Source organism: Pelmatolapia mariae, linkage group LG1, assembly GCF_036321145.2.
Source record: "Pelmatolapia mariae isolate MD_Pm_ZW linkage group LG1, Pm_UMD_F_2, whole genome shotgun sequence".
Lineage (NCBI taxonomy): Eukaryota > Metazoa > Chordata > Actinopteri > Cichliformes > Cichlidae > Pelmatolapia > Pelmatolapia mariae.
In genome coordinates, this window is record NC_086227.1 from 37,484,263 (window position 1) to 37,505,034 (window position 20,772).

Sequence of the window (20,772 nt, forward strand, 5' to 3'; positions counted from 1 at the left end):
AAATATTTGATAAACAAAAATATGTGGATATAGTGGTGAAGGGAGGAAACAGAGTGATTATTGACAGAGGAAATGAGCTATATAAGGATAACCAAAAATGTTTTCTGCTTTCCCAGGGGACACTTTTCAATAAAAAAACATGCCAAGGGCCAGTACAAAATAGATAAATAAATCATAGAAAATTAATATGTCACAGAGAATGAATAAACTGTACAGTTGTTTGTGATTAAACAGTGTTCAGCTGACAAAAGAGACAGCTTATAAAGAGATTTATTTGGGGGGAGGGGTTACGGTTGATGTATATTATAAACTTTCAAATGTACTAGTTTAATATTGCTCATATGTCTTCTCTCTACCATCGGCAGTTGGGGATGTTGTGTGCTGTAACAGCCATCATGATATACTTGTAATAAACGAGTCAGGCAACTGCAAAGGACAGTCATGTCAAATTGTCCAAGAATTTCTGATTTACTTACATGTATTCTTTTCTTTCAAGAATTTGTTTTATTAACTCCTTGATACGTTTTTGCAGAATTTAGTCGTAATGTAAAACATAAACTAATACAAGTTGATTATTTCTGAAGATGGGGAAACTTTGACACCAGAAGTGTACATAAAGAGGAAGCAAGTATTTGTTTCTTTTTAGTTATTTACCCATTCAAAATGTAATTTATAGCAAAACACTCCCATCCCCCAAACGTGACAGGCTGGTCCTGACTAGGAAAAAAATAAAGTAGTGTAGCTACTGCAGACAAAAGACAGAAAGAGAGAGAGTGTGTATGCAAGAGAGAGAGAGGGAGAGAGCGAGGGATGTGGCAAGCAACTTGAGCCAGCTGTAATGGGACTCAATTCACCAGCCTAACTATGCCTCTTCTTAATACCACTGCCGGCTGATCCTCAATAGCGCAGCTTGAGGAAATTATCCACTGACCCAGTACCCTTGATATATCGTTTCCTTTTACTTGAGAATCCATACACTATTACTCTTCTGCCTCAGTGTCAGAGAAGCAGTAGTGGGATATAGGGACACTTACTAAGGGGGTTCTCAATGCAGCATAAGCAGCGTAAATAGCAACAGTGATTCAGTAAGGATCAGTGGTAGCCTTGTGCACTTAAATATTGAACAGAGGGGGGAAATTAATCTATTCACTTTCATGCATTATTTAAAGGAAGAAAAAAGGGAATTGTATCCACAGAGTTTCTGTTCTGTTCTGCAAAGTGAGAGGACAGAGAGCTTTGGAATTATGAGGTTCCATTAGTAGCGCGAGCGGTTTGGAGAGCTCTGCATTTCCACTTCCTGCCCAGTGTTATTGACGAGCAGTACAGTTCATTTTTATAGCTTGTCCAGGCTGATGCTCTAAAGGTCCATTAGATTCTAGATTACGATGACTGCTTTGTTTTGATTTAATTCTTTACTCGTTTTAGCAATGATGTCTTTTGAAACTGTAACTGACTTATGAAGGCAACGGCTACATGCACATACTCAAATATTAATATTAAAAGGTTTATTAATGGTGAAAACATGGCAATAGGGATGGCTAAATCTGCTTTTATGGCTAACTGCTGCACTTGCATTAGACTTTGGTCAGTACATAATCCCCCTGTGGTATATAAAAACAGAACTTAGCAGGTGGTGCTAGGAAGAAAGCAGCTGAATAAAGCATTAAGACTTGCATGACAACACAGAGCGGAATGCTAATGGAGAACTAAGCGCAGATATGTCTGTGTCATGTGCTGCTCAACGTTGTATGACGATTATTAGTTTGCTTGCAAATGCCCACTCTTAAGGGACCAGTCAGTTTACAAGGGTTATACTTGTTTCTCTAAATGCTCTTAATTTCTCAGCCTTTCTATTGTGCAATCACAATAAACATCAATATACTTCAATTAATATCCATAGCCTTATACAAAGTCAAGTGAAGTTACATGAGGTCAGTGCTGAGCACACATATCTTTCTTCTGGTAGCTTTAGCGCACTTCCAGGGGTCAGAATAAGAGGAATAGATGTTTTTACCTTCATGTTCATTCTTATCTCAATGCATCACATACTTGCAGCTTGTTAGATTTAGATACCACAAATAACTTGGTTAACCTTAGAAATGACTGCTTCTTAAAATATACCCATTCATAATCTTAAACCTGCCCAATTTTAAAAAGCTACAACTTAGCCAGTTTGGTTAATCATGATGAAAATCAGGGTCCCTACATATATGTATCATATGTGGCTAAATGGGAATGAGAGACACATCACCTAAATGCATTCATAGGCCAGCACTCAGCTGCAAAAGTAATAGTGGGAGAAAGAGGACCTGCTAAACTCTGCAGGAATTGGCCATGATTGTTTGGTTAACATAGTTTAAAAAAACTGTCCTGACAGCTATAGCTCTCAAGGTTTTATGTGCTGTCTGACCACTCAACAATCTGCTGGAATACTGAATGCCCATTATCTGGGCCAATTTGAGCAAATAACCGGTCTTAACCGTTGGCACATATTGAAGACCCGTGGTTTAGGTACACCAGCTGACTGATGAAAAGAATGATTACAGCCTGGATGTCTCTATGATACTGTGTGCTGTGTCTTGCACTTCAAAGGAACTGTAATTTATTTATTTTGGAGTGTCCAAGGATCTCACCTGTTTTCATTTGTTTTTCCATGTTTCCCAACCAGGATTTCTACTTTAATCTTAAAGTCTCCTTATAGTAGCAGTTGTTCTCATTTGGAGATGCTGTCTAATCAATCTTATCACTAATGAGGCTGACTTGACCATCTGCAGGAATCAGCTGAAACAGTCGCTCTGTTCAGTTCATGCTTGGCTCCACTATAGTTATCAGTGTGTTTGTAATTGCAAAGCCAACACCTTGAAGTCTGTCATCCTCTGAACTCTTTCCACAGGAAGTCTTAAATGCTGTCACATTGTTGTCAGGGCATGCTTCTTGTTTGGCAACATCTTATAAAGATGTGATTAAAATAATTACATTTTCAATTGGCATTTCAATAAATCTAATTAATTTTTGTGAAGCAAGAAATGCTTTAATTGGCCATACATTAAACTAGCACAGCTGGCTGGGTTGTTTAACAGCTGGCTGGTCGCTGGACTGTCTGTTTGCTGCATGAAATTATTTTCCATCTTTTCTCGAAGAAAAACTTTGAGTTGCTTGGGACAATGTCTAGAATTAGTGTTGCCCCTTGTTACCTTTGAATCTTGCTGTAAAGGCACACGACTGTACTTTTGTTAGTTCGCCCCTGCAACCAGTAAGGCAGGTGAGCATATTTAGCAAGTCCCTTTAGACTACCCAAGCAAAGTACAATGAGATTCACAGATTCTCTTTACAGTTACTTTATGTGATGTGTTGATGTTCTGAAATAAGGTCGGACTGTCCACTAAAAACTACCAGGGCAGAATGGTTCTGAAAACATTATTAGAAACTGGATTTAATTAACTCTGTCTGATCAAAAAGTGGCCACAAAAAAGGTCATTTATAACTTACTATCATGCATTTATCCTCACAAATGAATTTCTGAGCTGACCATGTAAGTCATGTGCATATTTGTCAAAAAACCTAAAGTTTGAATTAGCTGAAATTTAGAAAAAAAAAGTAGTGTTAGCCCTTTTTTTCTTTAAAAAGCTTCCAGTGAAGACATGTTGTAAATTAAACATTTGCTGCAAACACTAAATCTAGTGCATCTGTAGCTTGTGCATAATTGTATGCTGCAGTTTAATGTGATATGTCTGTGCCCCTTGTCACACATGGTCATGGTATGTATGCAGTGTACAAAGCTCAACTTGTGGAGCATTACATTAAAAAATATAACTTGTTGATACTTGTTGTTTCTCTTGGGACCAATAAGGAGGGCTTGGTTCCCAGATTAAATGGTGCGTGCCTAAATAATCCATCTTAATTATAGCTAGCTTTTTGGAGCTCTTTGCAATGCCTTACTCAGTAACCTTATCACACACACTAATTTCATGCAAAGTAGACCTCTGTTATCAGGACTCGGGGTTCAGTGTCCTTTCCAAGGCCAGAAATCAACCAGGCAACCTCGTATGGTATGGTGGAGACCCCCCCTCTACCACCTTTACTTACTCCAGGCTAGCATTTTCGAATGTCCCTCTCCACTATCTGACACACCCACAAGATAGTTTACAAAAGCACACACACCTGCATTATACCCAGCCAATTTGCAGCCCAGTAGATCTCCAGATTGTGTTTTCAGCAAAGTCCAATTGGCGCCTTTCCAAAGCACTACTGAGCATATTCCCTGTCTCTTTTTGCTTTATCGTCCTATCAAGATATTTCCCCTGATGGCTAGCCTGTTGCAGGTGGAAGAGAGAGAATTGTGTCTGGATAATGAACTCACATCTTCCTCCTCTTTTTCTCTCCCAAACACCCTAGAAGCCTCAGCAGTGGTTTATCCATGGTCCCTTACCTATATGAACATCAACAGACTTAAAGATGATGTTTAATTTATGGAAAAAGTCCAATATTTCTTTTTTTCTTTTTTTGGGGGGGGGGGGGGGGGGGGGGATCAGTAATGTTCTACAGATGATAATTAATTTATTGAAATTTAGCTGCACAATGAGTCAGACAGTCCAAGAGGAGGACAAAGATAGATAGAAAGGGAATTAAGGCTGGGTAGGTTGTTAAAATGGGTGAGCAGAATAATCAATAACAGTTAGGGGAGTGTGTGTTGTGTCAATCTAACAGCTTGTTCTTGTTCTACGGGGACAAACCCCAGACGTGAAAACTGCTTGGTAGAGCCAGAGCCAGATTGACGTTCCACTTTATTGAGATTTAGTGGGTCTGCATGGATTTGAATGATCCTCAGCACAGTCTGTCAGTTGTCATGATAATGAATGGAAGATGACAGGTTCAGTGCCAACCATTCTCACTTTGCTGCTCACTGTTGGAGGCGGCCAAACGTTATGACAAGGGCAGCCAAGGGATCTAAATATGACAATATCGGTGGGCCACAACCATGGTTAGAAAAGAGAAAGAATGATCGCTCCTTAGCACATATGATGTCACACTGTATCTGGACGTACTCTTGACATTTTTAAATGGTACCTCAAAGTTATTCCTCAGATACAAAAAAAATAAATTGAGCCAAAAAGGTAACTGATTAATTACTAATTACTTTGTTTGCTGAATACATTAATTCACTTTGAATTTACTGGCAAAAGTAGCAAGTTGCTTAGTTATAGTCATTTAACACAAGAAGGAATAATGACAGTCAATTAATTTACTCAGATGAGTTTGCATCTATGATTACAACTACCTGCCAATATCCAGTCTTGAATGCTGTGATCCACAAGTTTGACAAGAGCTGGATTAGAGAGTAAATGTTCTTAATTAAATTCATCCACAGTTTGTGTGAAATGACCTGGAAAACGTGCTTTTATGATCTGAAAACATAAAAAAGACTATAACAATATAAATTGCTGCCATCCTCTGAACTGACTTTGCAAATTCTGACTTCTAACATTTCCTTTGTGGCTCTCAATCGTATGGTGGTTCATTACATTCACAGAAGTCACAGAAATGTCACAGAAATGTTGACACTCCCTGGTCTAATGTGTGGCAGTCAAATATGCTGTAGTGCTCCCACCATCTCATAGCGTGTTGGCTAAGAGGCAATTGTTTATTCAACATATATCTCCAGTATTTTAAATAATTTTCAACTTTTCTTGATTTGTTTTGTTCATTTTTTTAAAATTCTGGCTGAGGCAGGAGAGTAGCCTTGAAACTCAGAGAGATAATCTTTGGCTATCATCCGACAATAAATGAGCTTTTTCGAAATGTCTCTGCATTCATAAAAGAGGACAAGAAGTCTTGGCCTGGATATCTGCTGGGTGCAGCAGTGATCCCTGGAGTAGAGGATAACTCAGTAGATGGTGTCTACACCCTACATGCAAAATTTGTCTTTACTTAATCGAAATGCATGTTTTTAACTTAACTTATAAAAGGTTTTAAGTTTTCTTCACTTTACTTATCTGTACTCTTTACCCACATAGACATTCAATTTAATAATTTATTCTTGTTTTTCCTCACAAAAAAATAATTTTTAAGTTCAAACCCTTAATTTTATCATCTTGTGATAATTCTTTCAGTTAAAGCTATGCCATGTTTAGAACTGGATTTTTGTAGCTGTGTGATGTAGTCTTAATGCTTTTGAAGTATTAGTTAAAAGAAGGCCACCATGAATGAAACTCTTGAAATGTATAACTCACAATTAGTGTCCATGTTGATGTTTGTTTAAATATCAATAAAAATCAGTCTTGGTCTAACAGCCTGGTGAGATATTGTTAATTTCCCAACTCTGGGAGTAATAAATGCTATCCTATCTTGTCTTTGTCTCACAAAATGTAAACACCATGTACAAATACTCCCTTCTTAAACAACAAATTTATAATGAAAATTAATAATAAATGTGTTTAAATTAGAATGTAGTAGAGCTTATATTTTGGTATACTACATTCCGTCATTGTGATTTATCCTGTTTAAATACTGGAAATTCACAATGAACATGTTAAATCCTTTACTTAGGTTCTGAGATAGCAACAAAATCAAAAGTGTGTATTGTGTTTTGTGTAATTGTATTACCACAATTAATTCACTAACACCTAATGAATATACCTGGATCTGTGAGTTAAAATAGGGAAAAAACACAGGAACGAAATCTGGATTTGTTCAAATAAATGCTTACTCTTACCTCTACTCTTACTTTACTGTCACCTCTTCTACAGTCGGTGACTTTCATGACAAGTTTCAAGTTTTCTGTCTGATTACAAAACTATGACTTGTGAATCTGTGGTGAGTCTTTTCTAATCTGATACCACACAAATACAAACAGATGTCATGATCCTGGTTGTCGTGAGAGCTTTACCCTCCTACATTTTGTAGATACCATAACAAAAACTATATTTGTTCTAGCAGTTACTTCCAGTTAAAGGAATCATTGTACCAATCAACATATTCCATCATTAGCATGAAAACAAGCATGACATATTTTTTAAAATACTCATAACAATAAGGTGTTTGTATTATTTCACTTTTGAAAATGATCATTAATTTCTTTTGACTGCTTAAAAAAAATAATAAAGCTTTGTATGTATTTGAACTGTTTTAAACATTTATGTTTTTGGTAGGAAAGAATCAACTTGAAACTGGGTGTTAAAAATGTGTCAGGGCGACGTAACATGTGCACTAACATTGTTTTAGTTTGTGCTTTTTTACAGATTTGTTAACATGTGAGAAACCAAAAATAAGAACTGTTTTATTATTTTAAAAAAAACATTAACAAATATGATCAAATTTCTTTTAAATCGAAATCTTGTATGAAGCATTTCAAGTAAGACATTTTTAAGGTCTCAAAATCGGTCGGTTGTTGTCACCGTGATAATGCTGAAGACAAGTAACTGAGGATAACATGTTATCCTTTTTTGAAAATTATTTCTAAAGGGTGCTGTGAATCTTTTTTGAAATGTTATGACTGGTCTGAGTATTGCTCTGCCTGGCAAACCTTCTTCTTAACTGTCCTGAAGTAAAGTGCTACCACAATCACAGCATTTCAGTGCAGCGAATGCTTCAAAAATCCCAGTTTAATAACAAGTTTGTAAGTGTGTTGTTTGTCAGATAATTTCAGTGCTCGTCTCTTCAAATGCCCATTGGCTTCCTCACTGGAATATGTGACTTTTCCAGAGACATCATCTGCTGAAAAGCTGTCTGTAATACTGACAGGCTCAGTATTGCGATATGAATAAGCAAACAGTTACACGGGATGCTTTATACATACTGAGTTTTATTTCAAATCGAATTGATGCACATAGACACAAAGAGATGAGAGGAAGAGATGATTCAGTCTGGTGCTCACTGGGCCATTGTCACTGCCACAGTGGGGAATATTACTCTGTAGTCAGGCTTAACATCTGACCAAATCTATCTCTGTCTGCAGCTCCTCTCTCTCTCTCTCTCTCTCTCTCTCTCCCTCTCGCTCGCTCTCTCTCTCTCTCTCTCTCTCTCTCTCTCTCTCTCTCTCTCTCTCTCTCTCTCTCTCTCTGTTTGTTTTTGCTTTGAAAATGTGTTTCTGAGGAAACGCCTCATATTACAATCATATTATTGCATGAGTATACCAGCCCTTATTTTGTGTATTGATATATTTTAAATTGTTAATATGACAAAGGAGGAATCCATCTTAAACAACCTAATACAGAGCAAAAATAATTCAATATGGGCTAAAGCTCTTGCACATTGTTAAAATAAAATACAGGATTTATCAAGTCCAGAATCATACATAAAAGAAACATAATGAAACTGCTTTATCAATGAACTGTGGTTAAGTAATGGCCCAATAAGCAATCTGAATTCAACAAGTCTACCTGAGTAATATAATTGTTACTCAGAAAGAAGCTAATACTGCCAGCGTGTCTACTGTGCCTCTTATATAATGGTACCTGGGGTAAGCTCCAGCCTCCACTGGATAAGCAGTTAAAGGAATGAATTGGTGGAGATGGAAAATCAGAATGTCGAGGTCAGAATGACCTCTCTGCAACGAAAAACAAGTCTGTTTGTTTTTAGTTTTTTTTTAATCCAGCATTTCTGTATGCTGTTATATATATTCTTTCAAACATCCATCCATACCCCGACCACATTTCAGACACACTGCCTTACACTCTCATTCATTAGCATAGTTAAAACTGATTTGCAGACTGACAAGCTGTAATGAAACAGAACAATACAGAAATAAAAGCAACATAATGTAAAACACAAAATATAAAGTAAAATATAATAAAATATGACTACACTAACACAATTCAAGATTCAGGGTTCATTTCATAAAATAAGAGCAATGAATAAAATTAATAAAATACAGAAATGCTTTAATGTTTAAATGTGATCTGTGCACTCTGAATTCAGCTCAGTGTGGAAGTCTCTACTGGGGACTGTTTTACCATTTGTGTGCACCTCCTCTGCTCCCCACGGAGATAAAGTGAAGAAGAGACAGGTGATGATGATGCTTGAACTGATTACAACTCATTACATTACTTTAAGTGCAATAAAGGTTTCTTTTAGTTTTCACAAAGGAGCTGTCCAATGTGTCCAGGCACTATGGAATTTAGTTTTATTTTGTTTTTCCATGACTTTTTCTCTGCTCTGACCCCCACAGACAACAACTTCTATTTTTGTACTCTGGCTTTTCCTCTCCCGCTTTAATGAAATTCAGCATGTCTCACTTCATTCACCAGGAAAACTTGGTGGATGAGTGAGTGTGGCTGGAGCTGATTGGTGAAGGAGGGACCATATTGCATACTTATGTATAATAATGAAAATATGATTATTTTTTTTATTTATGTATTTTTTGCATCAACATAGATTCATTTGAGAGGCTTGAGTTGTTTGTAGTTGTGTGTTTCATTAGGAGAAAACAATTAATGCAGACAAGGATACAAGCTGTACATTATTTACACTCATCACAGTTATTTGCTAATTCCTGGGGTGTTATTTAGACTTGGCGTGATGATTACATTTAGGTTAAAGTCCTCATTGTTGTCTGTGGTCAGTTATGAATAGACTGGGTATATATCCTTTAACATTAACAAGGATTTTATTTAATTCTAGTTACACTGGAAAGTGAATTCACCTTCACATTGATGTTAGATTTTATGCTAAACACCAGCCTGATTGAATTTATGAACACAGTTTTTTTTGTGTAAAGCCTTAAACTTGTGTTATCCAAGGACTGCTGATGTGAAACTTTTAAAACTGCACAGGTTGCAGTGTTTTAGTGAGTGGGAGTTCAAACAGCACAAAAGCAGAAGACAGGCACTCTAGATGAGATAATGACCGTGCCCTGGATCCATAAACAGCTCAAATTTACTATCAGGAATCTACATGAGTGCTGTCAGTTTAGTAGTGAATGATATGTGACCAAGAGACAATATGAGTGAAACCTGGTAAATATAAAGTGAATATAATATTTTGTCCATGTTATATTAAAGTGAACTGTTCTCATTTCGCTGGAAACTTGCCCACAACATTCACAGACCCCTAGGGACTGAACAAAAACACAGTGTGAGATTAACACGCTCAAACGGGCCACTTTACTGTGACACAAAGACAGCTCTTGAGTCTTTCTGAGTCCTTTCCAGAAGCTGTAAGCTTTTCTTCTCTGTTTGCCCCTCTGGAGACGTTTTAAAATAATCGATTTTTACATTATTTTAATCCAGTGGACTGACGTGTTATTGGAAAGAGGAGTGATGGATATGGATGTGCAAGACTGGGCATTGATCACTGGGAGAAGGGAGGTCGGGTCGTTTCCCCGAGGATCCCCCTGACAAGCACATATTTGCTCGCTGGTGGAGAGTGTTTATGCGCGTGAGCGCGAGCACGCGTTAATTCGATGCGGTGCTGCTTTGCCGAGAAGTTCATTTCCTAAAAGAAATCTGTTGCCGCCGCATATCATTGTAACAGATGAATTTACCTGGTAGCTTTGGCACTGCATGCGTAAAACAGCCGGTTCTGTGTTATATCCTCCTGATGACCAAAGTCTCATCAGCAGATCTGATGCAAAGAAAATTGATTTTCCTCCCTGTAATAAGTGAGCTCCACTTGGAAAGCAGGTCTCTGTGCGGCTGTGTGCAGTTTGCAGCAAGTGGAGGATTAGGTGTGATGCTCATACGAGATCGCTGAGGATCAGCGCACGCAAGACGGAGTGAGAAAGCGTGCAGAGGTAAGCGCGTACTCGAGCTGTAAGCGGCTTTTTTTTCCTGGAACGCGCACAGACAGACAGCGCTGCTGGTGAGACGGCAGACCGAGGAGGGCAGGAGAGAAGAAGGACGCACAGCGCAGACGCGTAGAGACAAAGTTCTCCTGCATCGAGTTCAAATATGGTGCCAACAAATATGTGCGCTACAATTTCATGAAAGTTGAAGAGACTCATCCCACCGGCATACACATGGATTTATGTCAGGCGCGTTAGTGCCGTGGAGCCAAAAAGAGATATCCAGTCATGATTTGGGTCGTGATTTTACCATTTTTTATTTCATGCGCATTCGGGAACAGGACCGTGGAGCAGGTGCCGTTCTTTCACGGCCATGTATTTGAGAACTCGTCCCCGGGCTGCCGGGTCAACGGACTGAGCGTCCCATTAAAGCGACTCAACTCGCAAAGGCTGTGCGGTGCCGGGGAACCCAGCTCGGCGGCAGCGCATCTCAAACTCCTGGGAGAGGGCAGCGAGAATTTCCGTGTCTTTGCGCACCACAAACGGGGACATATTTTACTGAAGACTTCCAGGGTTCTGGACAGAGAGGAGCGTGCCGAATATGCGCTAGGTCTCGGTTTGTGTTGTGGTCAATGCGCGGGACTCTCCCGGGAAGAGGAAGACACGTCTCCACTAGTGGCTGAGGTGGCGTCCATCAAGGTGGACGTTTTGGACACTAACGACCACCAGCCCACTTTCCCCGGAGACGATGTGAAACTGAGCCTCGATGATGCCACTGCGCTCCGCACGGCCATCTACACGGTCACCGCGCGGGACGATGACAGCGGCAAGAACGCCGAGCTCATCTACTTTGCTCTGCCCAGAAACGGGAGTTTCTACGTGGTGCCCAAAACTGGTGACATTCTCCTTGTCGACTCCATCCTCGGCCTGGATGAAGCTATTAAATTTGAAGTGTTTGCCCGGGACCGGGGGTGGCCACCTCGCACAAGCCAGGGCATAGCAGTGGAAATAAATCCACGGCAGTGGCCCGTGGCGCCCTCACTGAATCCCCAACCGGGGAAAGGGAAACCGAAATCGCAAGAGAAAGTACCAGCGAGAAAGTCCAGGTCAGTACTGGAATCAGATAGCCCAGTTTTAATCAACGTGTCCGAGGATGCAGGGATCGGTTCAGTGGTGATGAACCTGAACCCGGTGAGGTTTCAGTCGGCCACGTTTGAGCTGGTTGAGCCCGACGTGGAGAGCTCACCGGTCAGCGTAAGCCGGGACACCGGGGACATAATCATAACCCGGAAACTGGACCGAGAGACTGAGCCTCTAGTGGAGATCACCGTCAGAGTGCAGGATAAAAGAGGTGAGCAAAAGGCGACGTGCACGTGTGTGAGTGAGCAGCCCGGTCTGTGGATGTGTGGCAGCGAGAGGGGGAGAGATAGAGAGTGAGGCTGCAATTGGGCAGGACGGTTTGTGTGCGTTCCCTTTGCTACAAGCAGGGCCAAAATACTAATTTGGACTGACTCTTACTCTTCTATCTTATGTTTCTCTTCATAATGTAACTTGGTGGAATTTGTCACTTCGTGTTGCATGCGTAAATACGCACGAAGATAGAGTGTGCCTTTGCCCAGAGCTTGCATTCAAGGAAGGAAAAGGAAACTACGATGGAAACTGCTCGGTTTAAAATGATTTTCGTTATTTGATTTTAGATATTTGGAAAATTACTTACTGTAGAGTAGTCAATCAGCTCGGTCAGGTTTCCTGTTCCTTTGCTGTAGCAAATACTTAACCTTGCAACCTCAGTGTTCAGAAACAGTGAATGGATGTGAGGCCACCTGGAAATGCTAAGGTCGAATGGTGTTTAGACTGAAATGAGAAAAGTTCTAGCTTGCTCTGGGGAGTCTGACTGTAAGCAATGTCAAAGTGTCAAAGTGTCATGTGTTTACAATCGAGGTTAAACTGGGTGACATTCATCAGTGCTGATGATGATTCACGTGCTAAGATAAATCAAGGGCTCCATGAATGTGTCGGGTACCAGCAGCGACAGATGCTGGGATGTCAGGGGAAAAGCAAGTCGCGTAACGGCCATCGTACCAACAGGTTAATTATCACCTGCGGACAGAAAAGAGCAGATAGACTGAAAGTTAACAAGCAGCCAGATTCACATTAATAAATGCATATGCAAAGGGATGAAACACAGAACTGAATATTACACTCAGTGCTTTGGACCAGACTTCAGAGTGGAAACATATTTTCATATATATATATATATATATATATTTTTTTTTTAAAGTCTGATATTGAGTTTGCACATCTATCTGTGTATTTATCTTTCTGTCTGCCTTCATACATTTACTGGAAACACATTTGTTCCATTAAGACCAGTTAACAGCATTTGACTGGAGAAGAGCCCCAATCAATGTGACCTATTGGTGTTGGTAATGTGAGCTATCCTGATGCAGAAAATAAGCTGAGCCTGCTCCTGGCACACAGCGCTAATTTACACTGCCAGTAACTATCCACAATGCTGGCTATTTGTCAGAACAATTTCCTTTTGAAAACATCAAAACAGACACTCTGATATCTGTCAATCTAGTATTTTAGTGCTAATTTACAGCTTTACAGCTATATATGTATATATGTGCGTGTGTGTGTGTGTGTGTGTGTGTGTGTGTATCACGCATGCATAATGCTGTCATGTGTGCATTACAAACAATCATCTTCATGTTTTAATTGCATTGTCTAATGAATGCATATCCATACACATGAGTTGTGTGTATACCTCAGAGAGCCCAGCCTTTCTCTGCAGGCATGAAGCGCAGCTGCTACTTGGAAAAATAGTCACAAAGTAATTGTTAAAACACAGAACAAGCTTCTTTTCGACCAGATTAAGTCAACCAAATGTTGATAAAAACAAAAAATTAAAATAACAAGCAGGATTTAATCCAACATGCCACAATATTGACAATACTTACCTAATACTAATACTACAGGTCTTCTTCATGCTGCCAAACCACCTCTGACCCTGTGACAGTAACATGGGTTTGCTGGAGGTGTCCTGTGGTGTCTGGCACTGGAAATTTGGCATCTGATCCTTTGGGTTCCATCAGTTGAAGGGTGAGGCACTGATTGAGCTAGTTCCAGTGAATCTCATCCTTCCTCGATCTGACTGGGGAAACACTTTGAGTCATTTGTTGGCTTCCTTTAGCTGGTCTTGAGCAGTTTTTTTTAGTTACATGGGCCAAGTTCTCCTGTGGGGGGGGGGGGCTTTTGCTGTTGGTCAGTGCCACTGCTGAGGCATGAGGAGAGGGTTTGGGCAAGGGGTAGCAATATTTATGTCCAAGGAACCAAAAACTTCACTGTACAATCTTTTATCAGTGCTAGTCCCTCCAGCTGGTGTATGTTCATGCATACACAGGGAGCATTTAGAAATTGCAGAAACAATACACTACAAACTTCACAGAGTTGTGTTATCAAATGTCTTCATGCAACAATAGCTACAACTCAGTAACTAATAATTAAAGATTTTAACAGTACAGTGCCAGGAAATTTAGCTTAACCAGCAGGGGTCTCCACTGGTCCTTGACATGAATTTGATCCCAAGACTTCACAAAAACATTAAAACTATTTAAGGCATTTAAAAATGATTTCACCAATAAATTTCCCCTCAAATAAAGCAAAAAAATATTTTCCCCAAAAAAGTGATAAATGCTAATCAGCATGAGACAACTGATATGGGAAAGTATGACAACTGAGTCTTTAAGAGTAAAAGTTTGTTAAAGTTGAATATTTTTGGAGCATCTCTTTAACATTTTCAACAATCCTCGCACATTTGGTATTCAGTTCAACAAAAAAGTAAATGTAATGCCATGTAGTAAAACTTAGGTTTAAGATAGATAGATAGGAGTCTTGACATTAACCTTTAGTGGATTGAATATAACTTTTTAAATTAAAGAAAGAATCACTTTAACTGTCTGATGAAATTAGTTAGTAGCTGATGTTTCCTCCCCTACAGGCTGTCAAAAGTTAAACTAGTTCCAGGCAACTAGAAGACGTTACTATATTTTTTTTTCACAAATTAGCAGCCATCAAACAGACACATACAGCAGACAATTTGCAAAAAAATAAAACAACCCTCAAACCACTTTTGTCAAGAATGAATTGGTGGAGGGAAAATGAAACAAACAAACAAACAATGTTTTATTTTTCCTTTTTATTTAAAAGATGTAAAACTATGTATGAGAGGTGGCGACAGAAGCGTCCCCTGTATTTTTATGAAATGAAAAGTTTATTGCGTGGAAAACACTTGTGTTGAGATGAAGCCGTCTTCTGTGAAGCAGCCAGAAAAAGTGTAAAATGGCTTAGTGTATTTGAAAGCTAAAGGACATCTAATGTTGATTTTACGTGACCAGATCCTCCTCTGTTAGTTTGGGTAATTAATTCCTGGACGTCCCTTGGGTGCAACTATATTAGAATTTGATTTTGTCTAACAGAATGTAAGTTAAAGCAAATTTTTAGTGAGAGGATAAGCACGGATGATGCCTAAATGGATGGGGCTTAAAAAAGCCTAAAAGCTTTTATAAGTTTGACTGAAGAGGAAGAATAGAGGGGCCTTGAAATACATAACCACGATCTAACTGTTTACTGCTACACTCTAAAAGACAGCAAGTTATCATCTCTGGGTTTAGCAGTTGGGGACGAGGCTGGATCACCTCAGAGTCTCAAGCGCGAGGAACGCATCATCAGTTCGGTTGTTGGTGGCTCGGCTGAAGTCTTTTAATCCGTTTGGAGTGGAGAGTCCTGCTGGAGCCACGACCTCCCTCCATCTGCTCGCATTATCCCTGTAATCCCATCTCATTCTCTCTGTCTGTCTCTCTGTCGCGCACTTCTCTCTCCTCTCTGTGTCTCTTTGCTCTCTTACCTTCTCGTTCTTATTTTCACTCTCACTCCAGGGATTTAGGTTTGAGTGGAGGCTCAGTTTAAGACTGTGAGGGAGAAAGCTTCTGACATGATTCTTCGAGGGACAGACGTGTTCTTTTGGGGAGGGGGAAACCGAAAGCCTTGTGTCAGGATCTGAGATAGCGTTTGTGGTCCGCTTCACAAGTGCTGCTGAGCTTCCACAGTGTTAAATGTGTGTCTGCTTGTATTACTCATGTTGTGTGTGTGTGTGTAAGCAAACAAATCAGTTCACACAATCACATTGTGAGATTAGTTTTTCTTTTGTGGTGGATGATCATGGAGCTGGCATGCTTAAGATTAGGGTAAATCTCCATGGAATGAATAAAAATCAGTGGCATGTCCTCCTATGTGACAAAAGTAAGCTGTACAAAGGTTTTTCCCTTCTATTGTTTGTACTGGTTTCCTTTCCATGCACAGCTGTTCTTCATTTCAAACAAGATAATACCACTCCCCGCTTTTATTTTCCCAACATAAACCGTGTGTGGGCTCAAGTTTGATATCCCTAGCCCCTCATTTTCACAAGTCGTTTAATACTGTGCCAACCCCTATAAGAGCACCAAGTGAGTAGCCCATTAATTTTCCCCAAAGGTTCTTCCTTCGTCTCTAAAACAGCCAGTATGAGACTGTTCTTTGACTGCAGTGACTCCTGTTGGCACAATGATTAATGAAATGATTAATTTGATTAATTAGTCAAATGATTAATTTGGTTAGTCATGCAGAAGTTCTTTTTCTGTCTTTATAGTTTTTCCTTCCACCACATTTTTCGTGTGCCACGTCTGATTCTCTTCTGCCTGAACTAAACGCCAATATCCTTCATAATTTACTTAACTAATGCATCATCAGATTTACATTTATTTGTTTTTGTTCATTGTATTTATTTTTGACTTTTTTAGTGTATTCACATATTTGTTTCATTATATTGCATTTTATCTTGTTGAACTCCATATCATTGTACTTGTTTAGGCTACATCAATCGTTACAGAGGGGAACTCTGTAATTATTATTTACCGGGGGTTGGTCAATGTACTACAAGTTTCAAACTGGCCAGCATATGTCTACCCATAAATATATTGGCAGCCACTGGCAACATATATATCCACCTAAATAAGCAAAAAGGAAAAAGATATGATCATAATGTATATTTCAGGCCTGATTTTAAAACTAATATTTAACAACACTATGCAGTTTTTTGTACTTGATTGTTGATTTAGCCACCTCTAATGTTGGTGCTATTTATCTGGCTTTTTCAGCCTAACGCTGGTCCACGTCACTTCCAGTAAGACCTTCATATCGAAGGTTCAAATGAACAATTACCAAATGCAAACTCCAGATCTTTTTCTTTTTCATTCATCAGTTTCACTTGATTTATCTAAGTAAATAGTTAAACAAACATAATCTTTTTCATATGATGCAACAAAATAAAAGTCTTTTTCATTAGGCAATTTGCGCTATTAAATTACTCATCTAATCTGTGTCAAAGGTTTATTACGATCTTGAACATTTTCAATTTTCTGTAAGTTTTTGGTAGAAATATTACAGAGAGGGAAAATAAATACCAGGAAACAAAACACTTCAAACCAACGTTATTCATACAGCTTTCATTTCTATGTAGCGAGAACTAGCGCCATTTTGTCTTCGTAATGTTTTCTAGGGAATTTTGATTCAATGTGTGTCTGCTTTTGTGTGTTCATCTGTGCGTGCAGACTGTGCGTGCATGCATGGGATTTTAGTTAATGAAGAGAAACAGCTGGCTTTAATCAAGAGAACTCCAGATTTCTGCCACTCTCCACTAAGCCAAAGACACACAGATAAACATAAATGCAGATATATGAGCAAAAAGTGTGTCAACACAAAGGCTAAAATAAACTGCATTTTTAGGCTGTTTGGTCATGAAAATACATGCGGAATGCATCTCAAAAACAAACACACACACGCATACACACACGCATACACACACACACACACACACACACACACACACTGTACATTCCTCACAATATCCAACATTGTGATTATTGTGCATTCCGGGTTGCCAGAATAACATTCCAGACAGATGGCAATGAGGGAAGCCTGTTAGCTGCATATGTTACTCATCTTTTGTTTATTGAGATGAAACAGTCTGCATCCATTTGTTCCTTCAAAGAGCATAAATAGCACACACTTGGTCTTCTGTGCACACATGTGTGCGTGGACCATAAGTATGCATGGATGGTTAGCTGACTTAGCCCTCACAAACCCGATGTGATGACACAGTTTTTTTTTTGCCTTATTTAATTGCATTTTGTTTTCTTACATACATATAAAAAAAACCACAGAGATGCACAATCAGCCCACAAAGCTCAACTTATCATCCACAGAGAGTGTGGTTTCATCAAGGAGTTACACCATTGCTAAACAGCATCACAGAAGAGACTCTGACAAACTTTGGCTGCTTGGCTTCTTTACCCAATTACTCTCTTCAGCACTGAGGAAGTCCTGTTTTTGTGCCTATAATGTATACAGTTCATTAAGAAACATCAAGATGTAAAAGTTTGCAACATGCTATCAGAGCAAAGCTTCCAAAGCCTGAATTGTTCTTATTTGCTGCATCACAGGGTCTTGTTTTCTGTGACTGTGATGGCTGGTGCAAAGAAAAACACATAATTTGAGTCAATTTGAGTTTCCTCATCTCACATTTTGATTTTTAAGTGCAGGTCTTTTACTGTCACCAAGGTTTGCCAGCTGCAGTTGCTAGTAATCTCAGTTCTCAACTTCAGATGCTGTCAAACGTGCTATTCAAGTGATATTTTTTCACAAGCACAGTTCCCAGGTTAAATAGTTGGTATGTAGTGTATCAGTAGAGAAGAGAACGGAAACGCTCGGTGCCAGTAGATAAGATGAGTAATGGCTCAGTAAAACTACTCACAGGTTGTTAAAATAATAATAATAAAAAAACAAATGCAGTGATGTGAATTTAACACCAAAATAATATATACTTACTGTAAAAATTCAACAAAGTTGAAACAAACTGTACGAAAGATTTTAGATTATTTAACATATCCATAGTTGTGGAAACTGTAGCAGGGTAAAATTCAAAACTGAAGACACTAAACTAAGTTTATTTGAATTGAAAATATAAGACAAACTGTAATAAAATAATAGGAAAATAATTTTCTGTTAAAGGTTTACATGGTGACAGTCTGCTTAATCCACGTTAAAGGTGTTATGTTTGGTAGTGAGACCAAAGCTCTCGGTAAACTTAATTACCAGTGCTGTGCATTAATGTGTGTGTGTATTCAGTAAACAGTGAACTGAAAAGAATTTGTTTGCAACTAAAGAATGTGTTGTGGACATTGAACTACACATAGTTAAGCCTAATCAACAATACAGCTTTTCGGCATGGCTAGGCTGGTTCTAAGGACAAATCAGAAAATCCAGCTACTGAATAAAGCCCGCCCTTATAAAAATTTAATGGAATTTTAGAATGGAAGTGGTATGTCTATGTGTTCCAATAAAAACAAATACATCTGACAGTGTTATGAAAATTGTCCCCTAAAAACAAGTCATCAGGTGTTGATGTTAACAAGGAATAATTTCCAAAGGGCAAGACCGTGACCCAACGACCATAATGTTCCAGTTGTAAACCGATCTGTTTAAGGTTGTCCTACTTTATGTGATAAAAGATAGACTACTTGTATAGGTTTACCTTGGCTTTTAAAAGTAATCTCTGTGAAGTCATTATAATATGGAGTAATTCATTTACACTGGGAAGCAGCAGAGTTTGGGGGCTGTATGGACAGGGGAACATTGACCATATGAATGTGACATCTTTTATTTTTGAAATTGTGAACTAAAAAAGTAAACTAGTTAATTTTAATATGTGTGAACTGAACTGTGAAGTAGCTCTTGTGAAGCTTGAACTTGCACAGCACTGCTTATTACACAGACTTGACATCCTTTGTGGTATTGTTTCTCATTACATCTCAAGTCTTGTTATACTGTAATTTACTGTCCTCACTCCCTCTGTCGGGCTTTACAGAAGATAAACATGACAGATGTGATTTTCTTTTAAATAGACTTTTCACTCCTTCCACCATCTGTCATTGCCAGAATCTCTGAAAGCTTTAGCATCATTTGTTCAGTAAGAGCAGCAGCTTCTTCCTGTTTTGTGACACAGACCAGCTCGAGTCGCTTCCAAATCAGACTGCACCGCAGACACTAAAAGAGGATGCCAAGATTCTCTGAGCTTAGCTGGTTTCTTAAAGGAAGCTGTAGTGAAGTTAATGTGGTAACGATAATCTGTCAAACTCGTGTAATGTCAACCACAAAAAGGACTTCAGTTTCAATACAAATGCATTTACCTTTCAGGTTCAAATTCTTTTTTATTTATATAGTGCGAGTGGGCGATCGTGGCTCAAGAGTTGGCAGTTTGTCTTATAATTGGAAGGTTGCCGGTTCGAGCCCCGGCTCCGACAGTCTCGGTCGTTGTGTCCTTGGGCAAGACACTTCACCCGTTGCCTACTGGTGGTGGTCAGAGGGCCTGGTGACGCCAGTGTCCGTCAGCCTCGCCTCTGTCAGTGCGCCCCAGGGTGGCTGTGGCTACAATGTAGCTGCCATCACCAGTGTGTAAATGTGTGTGTGAATGGGTGGATGACTGAATGTAGTGTAAAGCGCTTTGGGGTCCTTAGGGACTGAGTAAAGCGCTATACAAATACAGGCCATTTACCATAGTGTCAACTGTCAACAACAATGACCTCAAGTCACTTTATATTGTAAGACCCTACAATATTAAAAAGAAATGATTTTATATGCGAGGAGAGGATGCTGCATTCAATTCTGACTTTAAGAAGTACCAAAGAATAGAAGCTAATATGGGAGGTATACCGTCTCTGTCTCTAGTCCTAGTTAGTAAACTCATAGCAGCGTTCTAAATTAGAAAGATTATGCAAATGTATAAATGCTGTCCTATTTCTTTAATGTGCGTGCGCAAGGACATGTCCTGATCAAAAATGACTCTATTATTTCCCACAATGTTACTGGAAGCCAAGGTAATGCAATCTAAAGTAAGTATCTGGTTGTACACCATATTTCTTTCAGATTTTTAGGGCCGAATGCAGTAACCTCAG

At 39.1% G+C, this 20,772-nt stretch overlaps 1 protein-coding gene across 1 annotated transcript in view; it reads left to right on the top strand.

Annotated features, from left to right (window-relative positions):
• The first annotated feature begins 10,823 nt into the window (after positions 1-10,823).
• Positions 10,824-20,772, top strand: part of LOC134631753 (neural-cadherin-like) — a 307,958-nt gene continuing 298,009 nt past the window's right edge. Inside the window, exon 1 of the mRNA XM_063480307.1 lies at positions 10,824-12,071. Within this exon, the coding sequence (XP_063336377.1) occupies positions 11,009-12,071 (1,063 nt within the window). The 5' untranslated portion in view covers positions 10,824-11,008. The remainder of the gene's footprint in view (positions 12,072-20,772) is intronic.